The sequence below is a fragment of the Perognathus longimembris genome, chromosome 15, assembly GCF_023159225.1.
Source record: "Perognathus longimembris pacificus isolate PPM17 chromosome 15, ASM2315922v1, whole genome shotgun sequence".
Taxonomy (NCBI): domain Eukaryota; kingdom Metazoa; phylum Chordata; class Mammalia; order Rodentia; family Heteromyidae; genus Perognathus; species Perognathus longimembris.
The window spans coordinates 721,599-741,344 of NC_063175.1; the positions used below are offsets into that span (position 1 = coordinate 721,599).

General features: G+C 35.0%; 2 protein-coding genes across 3 annotated transcripts in view; one reads left to right on the forward strand and one right to left on the reverse strand.

Annotated features, from left to right (window-relative positions):
- The window catches only part of Rock1 (Rho associated coiled-coil containing protein kinase 1), a 123,817-nt gene that overhangs the window by 32,557 nt on the left and 71,514 nt on the right, over window positions 1-19,746 (forward strand). For both annotated transcript variants that reach the window (XM_048363694.1, XM_048363696.1), the window contains 6 exons: window positions 9,005-9,105; window positions 9,590-9,727; window positions 13,479-13,654; window positions 14,417-14,501; window positions 17,143-17,287; window positions 17,611-17,749. In XM_048363694.1, the coding sequence (XP_048219651.1) occupies window positions 9,005-9,105; window positions 9,590-9,727; window positions 13,479-13,654; window positions 14,417-14,501; window positions 17,143-17,287; window positions 17,611-17,749 (784 nt within the window). The remainder of the gene's footprint in view (window positions 1-9,004; window positions 9,106-9,589; window positions 9,728-13,478; window positions 13,655-14,416; window positions 14,502-17,142; window positions 17,288-17,610; window positions 17,750-19,746) is intronic.
- LOC125364225 (UPF0729 protein C18orf32 homolog) lies at window positions 5,725-6,112 on the reverse strand. The gene has a single exon (XM_048363697.1). The coding sequence runs from the start codon at window positions 6,022-6,024 to the stop codon at window positions 5,794-5,796; it is 231 nt and encodes a 76-aa protein (XP_048219654.1). The 5' UTR covers window positions 6,025-6,112; the 3' UTR covers window positions 5,725-5,793.

Here is a 19,746-nt window from a genome sequence, read left to right on the forward strand (position 1 = left end):
TTTCTTTAGAGAAAGCAGCATATTGCTAGTATACAATCAAAATAAGAAAATTGGGACAAAGTTAGGCAAATAAGCATATTATAAATGTAAAAGCTTGACAAATGCATTTTCCCAATATAATTATTCTTAAAATTTCTGACATTATACAATATTGCATATACAACAGTAGTTTTTCACAGGATAGTAATTCCCTACTGCTGGAATTTATTTAAGTATCATCATAGAAAAGCTACATTAAAGGATTAAATTTTGAAAATGGTTGTGATGAGCCATGAAGTTCAATCTTTATAATATAGGTACTGCTCTTTCAGACAAGTAGTCCATTTTTGATGACTTCTTATTTTGTTGAAATTGCTTTAACTGCTAAATCACTGTGGTTGCCAAATATTTAAAAACTTCAAGAGCAAAGATTTTCAACCAACCATATACTTTATGCAGAATACCAATCTGGCTTTTATTTTTGTAAATTATTTGGACTATTTTTTTTGTTTCTCTCAAATTAGTTGTTTTCACATTAAAGCAGTATGCTATCTTGTATTTATTTTGCTTGTTACAAGGCCCATGCACTGCTTTCCTGCTGAAAACACCCATTTGTGTTTACTTACATGTGAAGGCTTTAAATACTTTCTTAAATGTTTTGATAAGGCAAGTTAAAGCTTAAATTTTAGATGACCATGGCCATTAATAGGAACAGATTTTCCTTGGTGTATCTTGGTACTAAGAATCTAGTATTGATATTAACAAAAGATGTACTTCAGAATAGCAGTACATTTTATACCAGAATGTTTTTAAGAAACAGTGACATACTAAAACATGGACTTACTGATTTGAAATTGACTAGAAGTCTCATCCCCTCCATATTATATTAATATTCTAGCTACAACTTCAAGAATACAGTACTACCAAAAGAAGAATTGGAAATTTTTGTTTAGGTTAAAGGAATTACTATAAAAGAAAAAAAGAAGAATCCTGTTGTTTTCTTGATTTCATTTTTGTAACAGAAGAGGAACTTCAATTATGAAAAAAATTCAAAAGATATTTCATTGTATTGTTTTGTCTTGAAGATTTTGAGTTTTAATATTGTTTTTAGCTTCTTAAATTCAAGTATGCTGTGTTTTGAAATGAGATTTCATTAGCTCTTTTCTCACAATACAATTTTTTCCATAAAAATTGGATATTGGTTGTGGCCTAGTGGCTTGAGTTTTACAAATTTTTCCTTTTAAATGCAAGACCTTTTCAACAAAATAGTGTTTGTCATCAGTATGGTACTAAACATTTATAATTACTGTGTAATTATAAACAAAAATACATAAAGCTTTGAATATAATTATGTAGCATAAAAGTTAAGGTTGTTCACTATGATGGCATCTTAAAAATTAAAACTATTACTAGGGCTGAAAAGAGAAAAAAAAAAGAAAAGAAAAGCTACATTAAAAAAAAAGAAAAGAAAAGCTACACTGACTGATGGAACACAGGAGAGAGAGCCTAGGCCCGATGATGTAGCTCAGTGTTAGAATAGCTTCATGAGGCTGTGGATTTAATATCCCCAACAGCAGAACAATATAGTCTAAGAGTAAACATCCATATGTGTACTAATAACAACACAATGGGAAAAATAAAGTCCTTTCCATTAGTGCTACTAGGGAAAATTGGATATCCACGTATACAAAGATTGAAGCTAGACCCCTGTTTCTTATTAGCAACAAAAGTCTGGTCCTGTAATCCTAGTTACTTCGAAGGCTGAGATCTGGAGCACTGAAGTTTGAGGCAAGCCTGAGAAGTTCGTTTGATTCCATCTCTGAAATAACTGATCCTGTAATCCTAGTTACTTTGAAGGCTGAGATCTGGAGCACTGAAGTTTGAGGCCAGCCTGAGGAGTAAAGTTTGTTTGATTCCATCTCTGAAATAACTAGTAAAAAGCTAGGCTGGGGCTGGGGATATAGCCTAGTAGCAAGAGTGCCTGCCTCGGATACACGAGGCCCTAGGTTCGATTCTCCAGCACCACATATACAGAAAACGGCCAGAAGCGGCGCTGTGGCTCAAGTGGCAGAGTGCTAGCCTTGAGCGGGAAGAAGCCAGGGACAGTGCTCAGGCCCTGAGTCCAAGGCCCAGGACTGGCCAAAAAAAAAAAAGCTAGGCTGGAGGCTTGGCTCAAGTGGTGAAACAACCTCTGAGTTTAAAACATAGTACTGATGAACTAATAAAATCAGACAAACTGTTCATTACAATAAAAAGTTTCTGCCTAGTGTGATGGTACATATTTGTAATTCCAGCACTTGGGAGGATGAGGCAGAAGGATCATAAGGCTAGCCTGGCCTATATGCCACGTTATGCCACGTTTTAGGCTGACATGGATTGTCATAGTAAGACTCCATCTCAAGAAAACCAAACATTCCCCCCCCCCCAAAAAAAGAAGAATCTCTACAGCAGTGGAAATAGTTGAGCAAAAACATATAGAGTGAGAGGAAATAATTTTATATTGAAGAATATTTGAGTATTTGCATATCCTTATATATAAGGAGCCCAAATAATTCAATAACAAACTTGATTTTTTTTTAATGGATAATGCCAGGCACATGTGGCTCCTGCCTATAATCCTACCTACTCAGGCTGAGATCTGAGGATTGTGGTTTGAAGCCAGCCCAGGCAAGAAAGTTCATGAGACTAATCTTCAATAATCTACTCAGAAAAAGGTGGAAGTGGCACTGTGGCTCATGTGGTAGAATGCTAGCCTTGAGTACAAAGAGGGTCAGGGACAGCACCCAGACCCCAAGTTCAAGCCCCAAGACAGGCAAACAAAAAGAAGAAAAGTGAGTAATAATACCAGTGGCTCACATTTTTTAATACTAGTTATTAAAGAGGTTGAAATCTCTGGGGGATTGCAGCTCAGAGCTGCCCAGGGAGAAAAGTCCATGAGACTCCATTTGCAAAATAAACAGCAAAAAGCTGGGTTGGAAGTGTGGCTCAAGTGATTGTACAGCATCAACTGATCAAACAAGCTGAGTGTGAGGCCCTAAGTTTAAACTGTAGTATTAACAAAAACAGATGTTTTTCAAAATAAGACATATAAATGGTCAACTAGTATATGAAAAACATGCTCAGCATCACTCATCAGCAAGGCAAGGATATACAAATCAAAACCATAATAGCTATGACTTCACTTGGTGGTATCTAACTAAATGATAAATGCTTTTGAGGATAAGGGAGACTACACATCATTGGTGGGCATGTAAATTGGAGCAGACATTATGAAGCAGCATAAAGGCCCTCAAAATATTTAGTATATGTGCTGCCGAAGCGAGCACTTTCAAAATATTTAAATAAAAATACTATACGATTCAATAATGCCATACCGGAGTATAAACCAAAAGGAAATGAAGTCACTATATTGAAGACACATCTGCACTCCCATGTTCAGTGCTGCACTAGTTACAGTAGCCAAGAAGTAGTATTAACCTACATTAATCAACTGATGAGTGGATTTTTTAAAGGTGTGTTTATATATGTAAACACATATCTATACATTTATGCACACAGTTGAATAACCTTCATCATAAAAAGGATGCAGTCTTGCTGTTTGTGACAGCATGGTATTGGAGTTCAGAACATTACGTAAAAGGAAACCAGGTTGGGAAGGACATACCACATATCACACTTAAGGTGTAAAACCTAAAACCATTGATCTTGTCGAATTTGAGGCAATATAATGGTCTCCATGGGTTAGACAAAATGAGGATGATAGAGGGATGGGCAAAGATTAGTGAATAGTTCTCTGTTGCATCTTGTAATTATGGATAACGATATACTATATACTTGAAAAGAGCTTGAAAAAAGAATTTTGAATTTTTACCATAATCAGTATTTGAAGAAACAGATATACTTATCCTGATTTGAACATTACACAAAAATGCGTACATGTATTGAAGTTTTACATGCTACCCCATGGTGTGTGTGTGTGTGTGTGTGTGTGTGTGTGTGTGTGTGTGTGTGTGTGTGTGTGTGTGTGTGTGTGTGTGTGTGTGTGTGTGTGTGTGAGTGAACTGAGGATGTTATGCTTGTCAGGCAGATACTCTGTAGCTTCAGCCACCTCTAGCCATTTTTTGCTTTTTCAGGTATTTTTCAGATATGGCCTTTGTTTCAACCAGTTCTGACCTGGACATTTATCCTCCTCCTGTTTATGTTTCACACACACACATGCAGGCACGCACGCACGCACACTTTCTGTATTAGTTGAGATGGAAGTTTTGCCTGGACTATCCTTGAACCATATCCTTCCAGTCTTAGCCTCTCAGGTAACTAGTATTACAGGTGTTACACACACTGTGCCCAACTGTGCATGTAGAATTTTAAATGTATTCACTAAAAAAAAATGACAAAAGGGGGAAATCTTTCTCTTTAAGGAACTGATCATGGATCTTACTATAGCAGCTATGAAATATGGCCCCTTGAAATATTCTAAAATTTCAGGCCTAAATATCCTGAGCTGCAAATTTTTACCTGTTGAGTATGTGGAGACAAAGGGAAAAGAAAATCTATGGCCATTTGACTCATTTAAATAGACTTTGTTGTTTGATACCTAAAGAATGAGGACTGAGAAGAAAATGTTTCTTTATTAGCTTCACATACCTGAAGTATGCTGAGTTATCCATAAAAAAGGGAAACATACAACATTTGGGATTATCATAAGTTATAAAAATATAAATAAATAAAAATACTTTCAATTCTTTTTTATTTTTAAATGTAATGTCCTAAATTAATTTTTTTTTTTTTTGGTTGGTTGTGGGGTTTGAACTCCGGCCCTGGGGGCTGTTCTTAAGCTCTTTGGCTCAGGGCTAGTGCTCTACCACTTGGGCCACAGCGCTACTTCTGTTTTTCTGAGTAGTTTATTGGAGATAAAAGTCTCATGGACTTTTCTTGCCTGGGCTAGCTTTTTACCTCGATTCTCAGATCTCAGCCTCTGAATAGCTAGGATTGCAGGAGTGAGCTACCGGTAGCTGGCTAAATTTAATTTTAAATAATATAAGTCAAATAAAAGCTACTTCATTACTTTAAATATTTTTATTGCCTGTATTTTTGTTTTTTATATTTATGAATTTGTTTTGATGTCTTTCTTGATTCTAAATATATATTCATATACTTAAAATAATACCTCCTAGGTTACTACTGTGAGCAGAATTGAGCCATCATCTGACATGTAGAAGTTTTAGGTTTTTTTTAAATTGGATGTTTAATGCATTTGTATGAACAGAAGGAATGCAACAGGATTATAGTTTATATATTAGATGTGTATGTAAAAGATGTTTCATTTATCAAGGAATTTTCAATTTCCACCTTCCTCAGAGCAGTAAACAGCAGTTACTATTCTAATGAACTGCTGCACTGCATCTTCTTACATCATTGTACTATTTCACAGTAAAATTATTCAAATTAGAACCCTTTGAGTTACAGCAAATGGTAAATTCATTTCAGCAAGTGCTAAAGGCCCGAGGATTTTCAGTAGAGGGTCTACTGGCACAAATCTACTTATTCATAGTATTAAAACAGAATGAGAACTATTTTAATGGAAAAGGAACTCAAGAATGAAGTAATTAAATCATTTTAAATAATTAAATAATTAAATGAAGTAATTAAATCATTTTAAATATAAATACCATATATTTCCTGATTAGTACCAGGTAAATATCTAAACTGTCTATCCAATTCTGGTCTCAGAAAAAGGTCAGAGACAACTACAAAGGTGCTTTGTATCATCAGGTCCATTTTCCAAACTGAGATCCTTTGGGGAAAATCACATTAGTCTTTCTTTTTGTCAGAGATTTCTGTTGGTCCTTTTGTTGGTAATCCATTTGGGTCTGCAGCCTTGCAGCCTACTGAGCCTTTATTTTTATCACTGGCTTCTTGCACAGCTTTTTTAGGCCATATACAGCCCACAAAAGGGGAGACCAGAGGGTATAAATATGGTTCCAGGAATTTTTTGAAGATCCAGAGAAGAACTGGAATGACGATACAAGGAATGCACACCATTGTTCCAGGCTTGAGCTCCTAAACGTGAGGGTCAGAATGAAGGGGAGCCTCTGGGATGGAGCCTGCGAGCCGCCAAGCCCAAGCAATGCAGGAACGAGGGGAACGGTGGCCCTGTCTTAAGACCCCAAGTCTTTTAAGTTTTGATTAGGACTTTCTCTTCATTTTTTTGACAAATTAAATTTGAAATGCCTGCTACCTTTCAGTGTATCATTTGGATACTTGTTGAAAGCAGTTGAATATGAATGTATCAAGTTGGGAGATCTAGTTAGAGATAAAGACTTGGAAAAGATGTTTATAATATAGATAGTTGAAAAGTCCAGAGAAAGGAGTATAGGTACATTTAAAACTCACTGTTAAAGACTAAACTTGGGCTAGGAATGGATGGCTCATGCCTATAATCCTACTCAGAATGCTAAGATCTGGCATCTGAGGTTCAAAGCCAGCCCTGGCAAGAAAGTCCATGAGACCCTTATCTCCAGTTAACAACTAGAAAATCAGAAGTGGCATTGTGGCTCAGAGTGGTAGAATGCTAGCCTTGAATGAGAAAGGTCAAGAGACAGCACCTAGGTCCTGGTCCAAGCCTCACAACTCCCCCCCCCACCCCCAAAAAAGAGTAAACTTTGGGATGTTGTAACATTAACATGTTTGAAAGAAGGAACCAGCCAAGGCAACTGATAAGTAACTATTGAAATTGGGAAAAGCAAAACAAAAGAAGCCATAGTATTGTTGCGGAAATGTGTTTTAAAGAATATATACTAGAGAAAGTAATGAAACTGTCAAATCTGCTGAAGTATCAAGGTGAAGATTAATAATTGGTCATTGGACTTCATAACATAGTGGTCATTCATTTGTGTCTTTGACAAGCAGTTTATTTTTACCTATTTTAACTTTTTATTTATAAATAGTTGTACAGGGGAGTTACAACATGTCCATTTATGTGTTCAGTAAGTACATTGTGGAAAAGTAAGAGCCAAAGCCCACCTGAAGTGTTTATTTTTGTCTGTGTGCCAGAACTGGCACTTGAATTTAGGATCTCATGCTCTTGCTCAACTTTTTTGCACATGGCTGGCACTGCCACTTGAGTCTACTTCCAGATTTTTTATTGGTTATTTGAAAACTACCAATCAATGGTCACTTAACACTTGTTACCATGTATTAGGACAAGCTAAAATTCAAGGAAATTGAACTGAAAGATCTTCTGGCTTTGAGATGGCTAGACTGTAGTCTTCCCTACTGAGACTATAAGAAGCCTTTTATGGTTCTAAATCTTTTATAACTAGAGCTACGGATCCTTTTCAACTCCACATTATCCCTGACCAGGACTTTCTTACCTCTCATTTGAAGTAGTACTACTAATATCTTCTCTACCTCCAGTTTTGTCCTTACTTAATTCATCTTTTACATATTCTTCAGAGTAATTTAGCTGTAATATAAGTTTGAATATGCCTCTCTACCTTAATTTCTTTTATGACTTCCAACTCATTGAAGATTTTTTAAATGTGCTTCTTAGTTTCCAGCAGATTCCCAGACTCCTAAGTAAACATGGAAAAGGATAAATTAGATGAAGCTTCAGCATTGTGCAAAATCCCTCACCCATTTAGAGCAGAGCTGATCTCTTTAAATATTAAGTTGTTTGAAACTTTAATCTGAAAAAGATGCCTGATAATTAAATAATTTTATAACTATGTGCCTTCAGGTAAATTTTGTGCATCTTAACCAAATTAGAGCTAATTAGCCTTTTCTTTTACACACTTGATACTTCACCAACAGAAAACTTCTTGTGTATACTTCTATTTTATTTGCTTATATTGTCCATCTACCCTAATGTTTCTATTCTCTTTGACATGCCTAAACTGCTATTCTTCATTGTAGACATATCTCAGGCATTATTATCTCCAGAAAACCTTTCTCATGATTTCCTTCACCAGCATGCTTGAGTTAGAAATCCATTTTAATACTCCTCTGCGTATCTCCTTTTTTTTGCATTGTTTTGAGTTATTGTTTTTGTTCATTTACTAGAATTTAAACTCCATAATAACAATAACTTGTTTTAAAGTAATTACTTTGCCTAATACGTGATACATACAAACATTTGTGCAACTAATTATATCTATTTTTCTAGTGCGTCTTGGAATGGATATGTAACCTAGATTTAAATGTACTAATCCCCGCGTGAAAAACAATGACTTAATGTATACAAATGTGAGTTTAAATGTACATTGTAAAAGAATGATAATATTATTGCCTCTTCTACTAGGAATAGAATTCTAATTTAATAATTGTTTTTTTATTTTGTGCAACTCTGAAATGTGAAGCTTTTCCATGTACTCTCATGCCATTGTTGACCCATGTGGATTAAAATAGCCTTATTTTAATCTGTGACTAAATTAGGAATTAGAATATCTATCCAGTAGGGATTTGTAAATTATTGTCATTTGAAGCATGACAGGTTTATATAAATGCATTGATTCCCTTTGTGTGTTTTAACTTAAAATCTAAGTTCAAATATACCACAGTTATGATATACGTTCTAAGAAATGTTGCCAGTTGGAAAATGTATTTTTATTCAGGGAAATTGCTTTTATTCCACTAATGTAAACTTGTCATAGTTCCTAAATTCATGTTTGATGTGTGCTTAAAATACTAGAAATGAATTACCCAGTTCTATTTTTTATTGTGTTGAATTTATTCCTAAAACTGTTATATTGTCAGGTTTTAATAAAACTTGTAATACTGTAGTGAAGCCATTCCAGAATTTTTAATTTCTTAGCACATTGAATGTTTTTCTATTCAACTTCAAATATATTGTTTCAGGGTAGGATTTAATCTAGGATATTGACCATGCTAGGCAAGCACTCTACTACTAAGTTATATCCCCCATCAATATTTTCATAAGAACTTTTTTTGTGTTTTTTTTTAATTTAGTGTTAACTATAATGTTTTACTGCCTTAAAATTGTAAAATTTTTTTCTTCATACAGATAAAGACACAATAAACAAAATTAGAGATTTGCGAATGAAAGCTGAAGATTATGAAGTAGTAAAAGTGATTGGAAGAGGTGCATTTGGAGAAGTTCAATTGGTAGGTTATGCTAATAATTTTTAATTTAAAAAATCACTGTTTAACATATATTATTTGGAAAACACATATATTTGACTCTTAACTTGTTCTAACCATTTTTTCTTAAAGATATAAAAACCTTGAGTCAAATTTAGCAGTAAGGGGAAATATTTCCCCAAGTATCCATGGGTAGAGACAAGCCTTAAAGCTTCAGAAGATAAATCTTTGTTCCCATATTAGACCATGTTATGGAATAATAAGCCATATAAAGAGGGCAGCATATGTATCAGGGTGGAAGGGGAAGTATGTTATTATATAGGGAATCAAGATTTTTCTTCGAACATTCTGATAATAAAGCTCTGACTTTAGGTATGTAATAGAAGAAAGAAATAGTCTTAACTAATAATGCTGAATTATTTTAAAGCGTTAAAATTATTTAGTAAATGGTTTGCTCAAAGATTAATTATTAAATATTAACAAAAAGGTTTTCTTTTCAATTTTAAAGGTGAGGCATAAATCCACCAGGAAGGTATATGCAATGAAGCTTCTCAGCAAATTTGAAATGATTAAGAGATCTGATTCTGCCTTTTTTTGGGAAGAAAGAGACATTATGGCTTTTGCTAACAGTCCTTGGGTTGTTCAGGTATGACTTGATACTGTCCCACTATTGTACTGAACATACCTCAGAAATTTAGTTTATATTTTACAACAGTGACAATATATTTGTAATTGTAATGGTTTTACAATAGAATTTAGTTTAATAAAAAAGTACAATTAAATCTACTTTAACAACTGTCTAGTCATGTCTGTATGTCTCTTACTTTGCAGAAAGAAAGAAATGTGGGAAGAGAAAGTCAGAGGGGACTAAGCCATCAAGTAGCACTGTGAGCTGTAGATTTTCAATAGAAAGAAAAATATATTAGTAATCAGTACTTGTAAGTCTCAATCATGACTGCCACTGGCCTGTTTATTTTTTTTCTTTTTTTTATTATAAAACTGATGTACAGAGAGGTTACAGTTTCATACGTTAGGCATTGGATACATTTCTTGTACTGTTTGTTACCTTGTCCCTCATACCCCCTCCCCCCTCCCCCTTTCCCCCCCTGAGGTGTTCAGTTCACTTACACCAAACAGTTTTGCAAGTATTGCTTTTGTTGTTGTTTCTCTTATTTTACCCTTTGTCTCTCAATTTTGATATTACCATTGAATTTCCTAGTTCTAATTCCAGTACACACTGTTTCCCATACACTCAGATAAGATTACAGAGATAGTGTAGCTACAATCACAAGAAGCTGATACACGAACATCATCAATAGTAGAAACTACAGATACACATGGGATGTTGAAAGTAGTTACAACTGTGATATAACAGTCATTTCCATAACATGGAGTTCATTTCACTTAGCATCATCTTATGTGATCATAAGGGTATAGCTATTGGGCTCTTGTGATCCTCTGCTGTGACTTGCCTAAACCTGTGCTAATTATTCCCAATAAGGGAGACCATAGAGTCCATGTTTCTTTGGGTCTGGCTCACTTCACTTAGTATAATTTTTTCCAAGTCCTTCCATTTCCTTACAAATGGGGCAATGTCATTCTTTCTGATAGAGGCATAAAATTCCATTGTGTATATGTATCACATTTTCCTGATCCATTCGTCTACGGAGGGGCATCTGGGTTGGTTCCTGATTCTCGCTATGACAAATTGCGCTGCAATGAACATTGTTGTGTTGGTGGCTTTACTGTGATTTTGTTTGTGGTTTTTTGGATAAATACCCAAAAGTGGGGTTGCTGGGTCATAGGGGAGTTCTATATTTAGCCTTCTGAGGAATCTCCATACTGCTTGCCAGAGTGGCTGAACCAGTTTACATTACAGTTTACCAGTTTACATTACCAGTTTACAACAATGAAGTAGGGTTCCCTTTTGGCCACATCCCCTCCAACAACTGTTATTGTTAGTTTTCTTGATATATGACATTCTTACTGGGGTGAGATGGAATCTCAATGTTGTTTTGATTTGCATTTCTTTTATGGCCAGTGATGTAGAGCACTTCTTCATATGTCTCTTTGGCCTGTTTATTAATCTGTAGCCAACTTATGTAGTATTTCTGGGCCAGAATTTTCTTGCTCATAAGTTTGAAGTTGTCTTGGTTGTTTTTAATTGTGGTGTGAAGTTATAGGCCAAGTAAAGTTGGGAAGAAATTATAATTCTGGGTTCACCTAAAGCTCGTTTGTTTTTTGTGGAGGACATAATGGGGCTTGAGTTAAGAGTCTTGTACTTGCTAGGCAGGTGCTTTGCCATTTGAACCATACCCTATTTTTTAGTTAGAGTCTTACATTTTTTCCTGGGTCCAGCCTGAACTTTTGATCCTCCTACTTACCCCACCAGCATAGTTAGAATTACAAGTGTGCATCACCATTCCTTGTTTGTTTGTTGAAATATGTATCTCTTGCTAACTTTTTGCCCAAACTGGCCTCAACCATAGTCATTCCAATCTGCCTCCTGAATACTTGAGTGTGATTCCCATCTGTTATTTACCTTAAGTTTGGCATTCATAATGTAAGATTCATATGTGGGAAGTACATGAGCAAGAGCATTTCTTTTCTCTTTTTTTTTTTTTTTTTTTTTTTGGCCAGTCCTGGGGCTTGGACTCAGGGCCTGAGCACTGTCCCTGGCTTCTTCTTGCTCAAGGCTAGCCCTCTGCCACTTGAGCTACAGCGCCACTTCTGGCCATTTTCTGCATATGTGGTGCTAGGGAATCGAACCTCATGTATACGAGGCAAGCACTCTTGCCACTAGGCCATACCCCCAGACCCAAGCAAGAGCATTTCTAAATTTCTACTTGTACTTTGTGATTTATTTACAGTATGTAATGAAAAGACTATTCTAAGTATTCTAATAAATGGAATAAAAGTAATATGTAAAATGTTAAAAAAAATTTACATAGTAACACATTTTGAATGTTTGCTATGTCTTCATTAATTATGTAGAGCAAGGTTTCTCAGCCTTGGTAATACTGACATTGGGCCAGATAATTCTTTGTTGTGAGAAACTATCCTGTGTATTATTCCAGATACTAGTATGTTTTCTAGGACATTTGCTGGCATCCCTCTCCATGCTAGAGATACCAGTGGTAACTCCATTCCATATATTGGTTTTAGCAACCAAAATTGTGTTCAGACATGGTTTGAATATCCATTGGTGACAGAGGGTAAACTGATCCTAGATTAATGATGTTTCTTTAGTTATGGGACCCAAGTGACTAACTGTATATTTTAATCTGATATAGTCATGAAATGCTTCTTAGTTTTCTTTTGTAACTAAAATCATTCAATACTACTGAAGAAGAACAATAGCAAAGATTTTTAGTTAGGTTACTGTTTTCTCTAAGGCTTATATTCACTCTAAACTTGTATTTATCTCAAATGTTCTTTTATAAATTGACTCTCTTGAGTCCTGATCACATATATGCCTGGTTATTCATTTTGATTTTTAATTACTAGATTTGCTTTGTTAGGTCTAGCTGCTACTCTTCATGCTTAAGTTTACTGTTATTCTACTAACTGCTGTTATTTATTGAGTTGGTGCTTGCTGCACTGCACAAATTATAAATTATTTTGTTCATTATATGTTTGATAAGCTGTTGGCAACTGTTAGGCACTGAGATGCTGACTGAATAGCAGGTATGAAGGTCAGAAGGGTTTAGTTCCTTATACTTTTGTAGAAAGGATTGCAGTTACAAAGACTAGGGGGGATGTTAAAGTGCAAGAGCCAAGCGGGTAATAAGGAGCAGCTAAAACTTTAGCCCAGTTTATTAAAGAACTGTAATGTTTGTTTTAAATTTAATGGTAAGTTCTAATGTGAAAGTTAAACTAGAGGTACAGTATTTGTTTCCTTAGGAGATTTGCTTTGAAACTATTTCAAGTAGAAAGAATTTTTCAATAGTATGATTGAAAAAAACCTGACTTTTCAGAATAATCACTTTTGCATACATAAAGGTCTTTGAGCCATTTATGTTTGGGTTTTTAAAAGAAATTGTATTTAGTCCAATGCCTGTGGCTCACATTTGTAATCCTATCTATGCAGGAGGCTGAGATCAGAGGATCAGGTTTAAAAGCCGGCATGGGCAACAAAGTGTGTGAGACTCTTATTTCCAAATAACTACCAACAAGCCAGAAATGAAACTGTGGCTCAAGTGATAGAGTGTGCCTTGAGCACAAGAGTTCAAAAGCCCCCGGACTGTCACCAAAAAAGAAAGAAATTGTATTATAACAGTTTTTCAATTTATTTTACTTAAAATTTATATTATTTTTGCTATTTTTTCAAATAAAACAATTCTGCTCAATCTTAATTAATTTGGCGTATGTGTGTGTGTTTATGTGTTCTTTTATAGCTTTTTTATGCATTCCAAGATGACCGATACCTCTATATGGTAATGGAATACATGCCTGGAGGAGATCTTGTAAATTTAATGAGCAACTATGATGTGCCAGAAAAATGGGCACGATTCTATACTGCAGAAGTAGTTCTTGCATTGGATGCAATTCATTCTATGGGTTTTATTCACAGGTAAAGATAAAAAGCTTTATGTTTTCATATTTGTTGCAAGAGGTAGCTAAAAGAACTTAAATTTTATTTGGTGAATATTTTCTACTCTAAATCCATTCAGTTTTTTCCTTTGTGACTTGAGTGGCATTTTGGTCTTATGTTTAGCACTTAGTATTGATGTAAATGTGTTCTTTAATACTTTTAGTCTGATTATATAGCTTGTGTATGGTGTTTTGAAAAGGAAAAATTGAAAGCCAGTTTTCTAAACCAAATGCTAGAGTGTTATTCATTTGAATATTTTTCACACAAAAACAACTTTGTTTTAGAGAATAGCCCATACTTATTCATTACAAGAGTAATTTTCCCCCTGCAAACACTGCTTCAGACCTGCATGCACTTGCTATGTTACATATCAGGGATTAAAAATGAAAATGGCTTAGACCTTGTCCTAGAATTATTTATGTGCTTAAACTATCTTATACGTTTCAGTTACTTTAAATGCTTTTAATATTTTTGATGCTTACTGTTTCTCAAATAACTTATTTTTTATCCATACAAAACCAAACTCTGAAAAAAATAAAAGGAAATACATATAGATGCTTAATTTTGAGACTTTAGCATATAAAAGGAATTTCCTTGGTGAAGTTCAATTCCTAGATGTTGATAGGAAGCATAATGTGTATCAGAGGTGGTCACATATGTATAACTGCTTCGTACTTTTAACTGGGTCTGTGGTCTGTTTCAGAAATTCTCTTCTGTTTTGTTTCCCCTTTCCCTCCTCAGAGATGTGAAGCCTGATAACATGCTGCTGGATAAATCTGGACATTTGAAGTTAGCAGATTTTGGTACTTGTATGAAGATGAATAAGGTTAATTAATTAGATTGTAATTTAGTTTTTGTTAATTCAAGCTAGATGGATCTTTACAAAATGCTACTGAACTCATTGACCATGTCTAGACTTTTTAGAACTGATATGACATTCTTATTTGTTGAATTAAATATGGTTTCAGCATTGTATTACTAACTTCTTGGTGATTTACTTTTTCTCACTATTTACTGTAAATGTGGATTGCTAGATTTACTAAATACTTCATAACAACTCTGTAATATATACTAGTATTTAGTTTAGATGTCACTAAATACTTTTGGCAGTTTGGTAGTAGACAATAAAAACAGTTTCAAGAATGTGAATGTTTTTTACATGCCTATTGGCATGTAAAAGATTTTCCTGCTCATTTTAAGAGTGTGTTAAAAGATATCTTATGTTCACAGTTTACATAATGAATAGTTTATATGTGCATCTGAAGGAATAAATAATGCTATTTTAAAATTTCTGTTTATAGTCTTTTAAATTTACTACAGAATAGTCAGGAAGGTATATTTATTTTAAAGAAAACTTATTGGTTAGAAGGAAATACTACATGAAAACTTTTATGTGCTTATTTATTCTGTAACATTAAAAATGGGTAGCAAAGGGGCTGGGGATATAGCCTAGTGGCAAGAGTGCCTGCCTCGGATACACGAGGCCCTAGGTTCGATTCCCCAGCACCACATATACAGAAAACGGCCAGAAGCGGTGCTGTGGCTCAAGTGGCAGAGTGCTAGCCTTGAGCGGAAAGAAGCCAGGGACAGTGCTCAGGCCCAGAGTCCAAGGCCCAGGACTGGCCAAAAAAAAAAAAAAAAGATAGAAAAAATGGGTAGCAAAGATGAGCAGTAGTGGTTCACACCTATAATCCTAGCTACTGAAGAGGCTGAAATTTGAGGATTATGGTTCAGAGCCATCCCAAGCAGAAAAGCCTATTAGACTTTTATCTCCAGTTAATCATCAAAAAACTTGGAGTGGGTCTGTGGCTTAAGTGGTAGAGTACTAGCTTTGAGAAAAAACCCTCAAGGGCAGTGCCAAGGCCCTGAGTTCAAGCCCCAGCACCAAAAAAATCCCCCCAAAAACAAAACCCAAACCAAGAAATAAACAAACAAACAAAAAACAGAAAAGGAAGGGGGGTGGTGATGAGCAAGTAAATAATTTTGGTGGAGGTTAATAAAATGCATACCAGATAATGTATTCAGTGTTGTTAGCACTATTGTGCCCTTTTCTCATATAAAATGCTCCCCACATTTTGTATTCGAGGGGTCTATTTTTATACATTTTCTTAAAGGATTTTTTTTTTAAGTGATGAAGTCAGTATTGGTAAGTTACAAAATGCTTCAATCTATCAGTCTATCAATGTTTCATAAGCCCACTTTACTCATGAGCTTATTAAACATGGTTTTGATCAAGCATGGTAATCACGTACATACATACATACATACATAAGTAAATGCAAACATTTTAATTCCTGTGTGTACATTAATTACCTTATATGACTCAGCTCTCAGTTATGTTTAAATCCATTTTTCTTTACTTTTTTGGTGCTCTAATTTGAACTCAGGGCTTGGGCGCTGTTTCTGAGCTTTTTTTTTTTTTTTTGCCAGTCCTGGGCCTTGGACTCAGGGCCTGAGCACTGCCCCTGGCATCTTTTGCTCAAGGCTAGCACTCTGCCACTTGAGCCACAGCGCCACTTCTGGTCTTTTCTATGTTTGCAGTGATGAGGAATCGAACCCAGGCCTTCATGTATATGAGGCAAGCAAGCACTCTTGCCACTAGTCCATATTCCCAGCCCTTTTTTTGAGTTTTTTTGCTCAAGGCTAATGCTCTTCCACTTGAACCCCAGCTCCACTTCCATATTTTTTGATGCTTAGTTGGAGATAAGAGTCTCATGGACCTTTCTGTCCAAGCTGGCTTCAAACCTTAATTCTTAGACCTCACCCTCCTGATGAATAGCTAGGATTACTGGTGTGAGCCACTGGCTCACCCATCTAGTTGTGTTAAATCCTTGTGTGCCTTCTTGTTTCTTTGCCATTATTTTCCTAAAATTTGTCCTTTTTGCTGGGCTCCACAGCCCCAAGCCTGTAAATGCTAGCTATTCAGGAGGCTGAGATCTGAGGATTGTTGTTGGAAGCCAGTCTGAGTAGGAAAGTATATGAGACTGTATAATATATCTAATCACCAAAAAGCCAGCATTGGAGATGTGGCTCAAGTGGCAGAATGATAGCCTTGAGCAAAAAAGTAACAGACAGCATCTAGGCCCTGAATTCAAGCTCAAGCACTGGCATACCTTCTCTTAATCAAATTCCTAAAAGTCAGAAAAAGTTCAAAAGAGCCAACAGGGACACATAATATACTTAATTTAAACAACAGTGATTTGTTGAAAGTCAGTGTTCATCAGAAATTGGGCAAAAATCACTAGTGGGGATGTTGCATATTATATAGTATATATGGATGTAATATGAATATATATAGTAAGTGTATATATTTAGCTCTGTGTTTTATTGAGTTTACATTGTACTTTGATAGCATTATTTTATAACCTTAAGATTTAGAATTGCTTACATTATATTATTAAAAAGTCATTTTAAATGATAATTTTTATTTATGTCCTAATTTAAAGCTTGATCTGTACTCTTTCTAGGAAGGTATGGTACGATGTGATACAGCAGTTGGAACACCTGATTATATTTCCCCTGAAGTATTAAAATCCCAAGGTGGTGATGGTTATTATGGACGAGAGTGTGACTGGTGGTCTGTTGGGGTTTTCTTATATGAAATGCTTGTAGGTAAGTTATGGAGGATTTTTATGTATCTCTAATATAGTTGTTTATCCCCAAACTGATGACTTGACTTCTGATTCAGTATTTATTACAGTAAGCATTGTTTATTTTGTTTGTAAGAAATAAACATGATCCAATCCTGTTTTATATGTTTTAATAAGAGCTATCTAAAAATCTACAGCAGTGTTTTGTGTTATTTTTATGTATCATAAGATACAGTTTTAGTTAAGTACATATTTAATCTTTGTTAACAGGTAACTGAGTTATCTGTCTTTGCAATTTTTTTTAATGTGTTTATTTTGCTTTTGTTTTCTCTATCAATTTCTTAGGTGATACACCTTTTTATGCAGATTCTCTTGTTGGAACTTACAGTAAGATCATGAACCATAAAAATTCACTTACTTTCCCTGATGATAATGACATATCAAAAGAAGCAAAAAACCTTATCTGTGCCTTTCTTACTGACAGGTAAGTAAATCTATTAATCGTAAGGAATTCTTACTTTGCTTCTCAATTATTAAGGTTCATATCTGAGTTCATATTTGTGAACTATTAGAATATAAAAGCTCCTATTTATAAAATCACTTATGACAAACCTCGTATTTTTGTTTGTTTGTTTTTTAATTTTTTTTGCCAGTCCTGGGACTTGAACTCAGGACCTGAGCACTGTCCCTGGCTTCTTTTTTTGCTAAAGGCTAGCACTCTACCCCTTGAGCCACAGTGCCACTTCTGGCTTTTCTGTTTATGTGGTGCTGAGGAATTGAACCCAGGGCTTCATGCATGCTAGGCAAGCGCTCTACCACTAAGCCATATTCCCAGCTCCCTCCTATATTTTTGATACGCCTATATCTTTATCTGAATCACTCACTGTACCTAAGCAATTGAGCTGATGGCTTGGCCAGATAATGATTTTCTTTCATGGTGAATTTTTTAAATTGGTTAATTATTAGAATGATTATATCTTCTATTGAGTATTGAGAATATTTTTCTTAGCATTAACATCTCTGAAATTAGAATGTATATTAATGTAACTGGGGACATTTTCTCCCATTTATATAAAAATGATGATACATCTTCCAACTTAAGACATTTATCATTTTATGATGCATAGTATTACAAGTAACATAAAACTACTTATGTCTTTCAAACATAGTCATTTTTTCTACATCTAACAAGCATTATAACTTAAAAGTGAACCAGATAACTTAGTAAGATTACTTTTAACTGCATATTGTTAGGTATTCTGGAGGCAAGGTACTTTTAGATATGTTTCTCAGTTTAAGATTTACTTTAATTAAAATTAACCTTTCTTCCACAAATCCTAGTGCTTGAAAGGAGGCATGGTTCTCTTACTTTTTACTTTTTACGTGTGTGTGTGCGTGCCAGTCCTAGGGCATGACCAGGGTGCTCTCCTTGAGTTTTTGTGCTCTGGACTTGCACACAACCACTTGAGTTAATCTCCACTGTTGCGTGCGTGCGTGCGTGCGTGCGCGTGTGTGTGTGTGTGTGTGTGTGTCGCGGATTTTTCCGGCCCAGGCTGGCTTCAAACCACTCTCTGAGGATCTCAGTCTTTTGAGTAGCTAGGATTACAGGAGTAATCTACCAGCACTTGGCTTATCTTTCCACATTATAATATAAAGAGTGATACTATGCTGTGTTCAGTGCTAGGCGTATAAAGTGAGCAAGATGCATAGCATTTTTCTCAAATAACTTTATTTACCTTTAGGAGTAAATAGGTGGTAAGCCAAACATTTATAGTACAGAGAGATAACAATGAGTTAAGTACTGTGTGCTAGACAATCACTGAAAGATTGCCTAATCAAGTATGGAAGTCAATAAAAACTCCTTAGAAAAGTGTCATACATCTGAAAAAATTCCTTATATCTTAAAAAAAAATAGAATTCAAGGTATTCTTCTAGAGAACAGATGGTACTGAACTCTTCTTTCAAGTTCTAGTAAAGTTACATTTTAAAAAACAAACACAACTTTTGCTCACCAACAGTAGAGATTAGTGATTATTAACTTGTCCAGTAAAACTAAATGTTTGATGATTTTTTTTTCTTTTCTGATCTTGGGACTTGAACTCAGGGTCTGGCCACTTCCCCTAAGTTTTTGTAGTAGTCTACTGTTTGAACCACAGCTCTACTTCTATCCTTCTGGTGGTTAATTAGAGATAAAACTCTCATGGATTTTCCTGCCTAGTCTGGCTTCAAACTGTGATCCTCAGATCTCAGTTTGTTGAGTTATTCAGAATACAAGAATAAACCACTTGGCACCAAGCTGTCATTGATTTTTTTTAAATTAGAAATATTGAATATTGCTATTTAAAAGGTATTTCTGGAGTTTTCAAATAATGTGCAGTGTTAAATAAAGTTGTTGGTTACATGAAAATACTCAACTTCAGTTAGGTGCTGGTGGCTCACACCTGTAATCCTAGCTACTCAATAAGCCGAGATTTGAGCATA

Bases quoted from the DNA above. Each gene is read 5' to 3' on its own strand.
- LOC125364225 (XM_048363697.1), bottom strand. From the start codon at position 6,024: ATGGTGTGCATTCCTTGTATCGTCATTCCAGTTCTTCTCTGGATCTTC.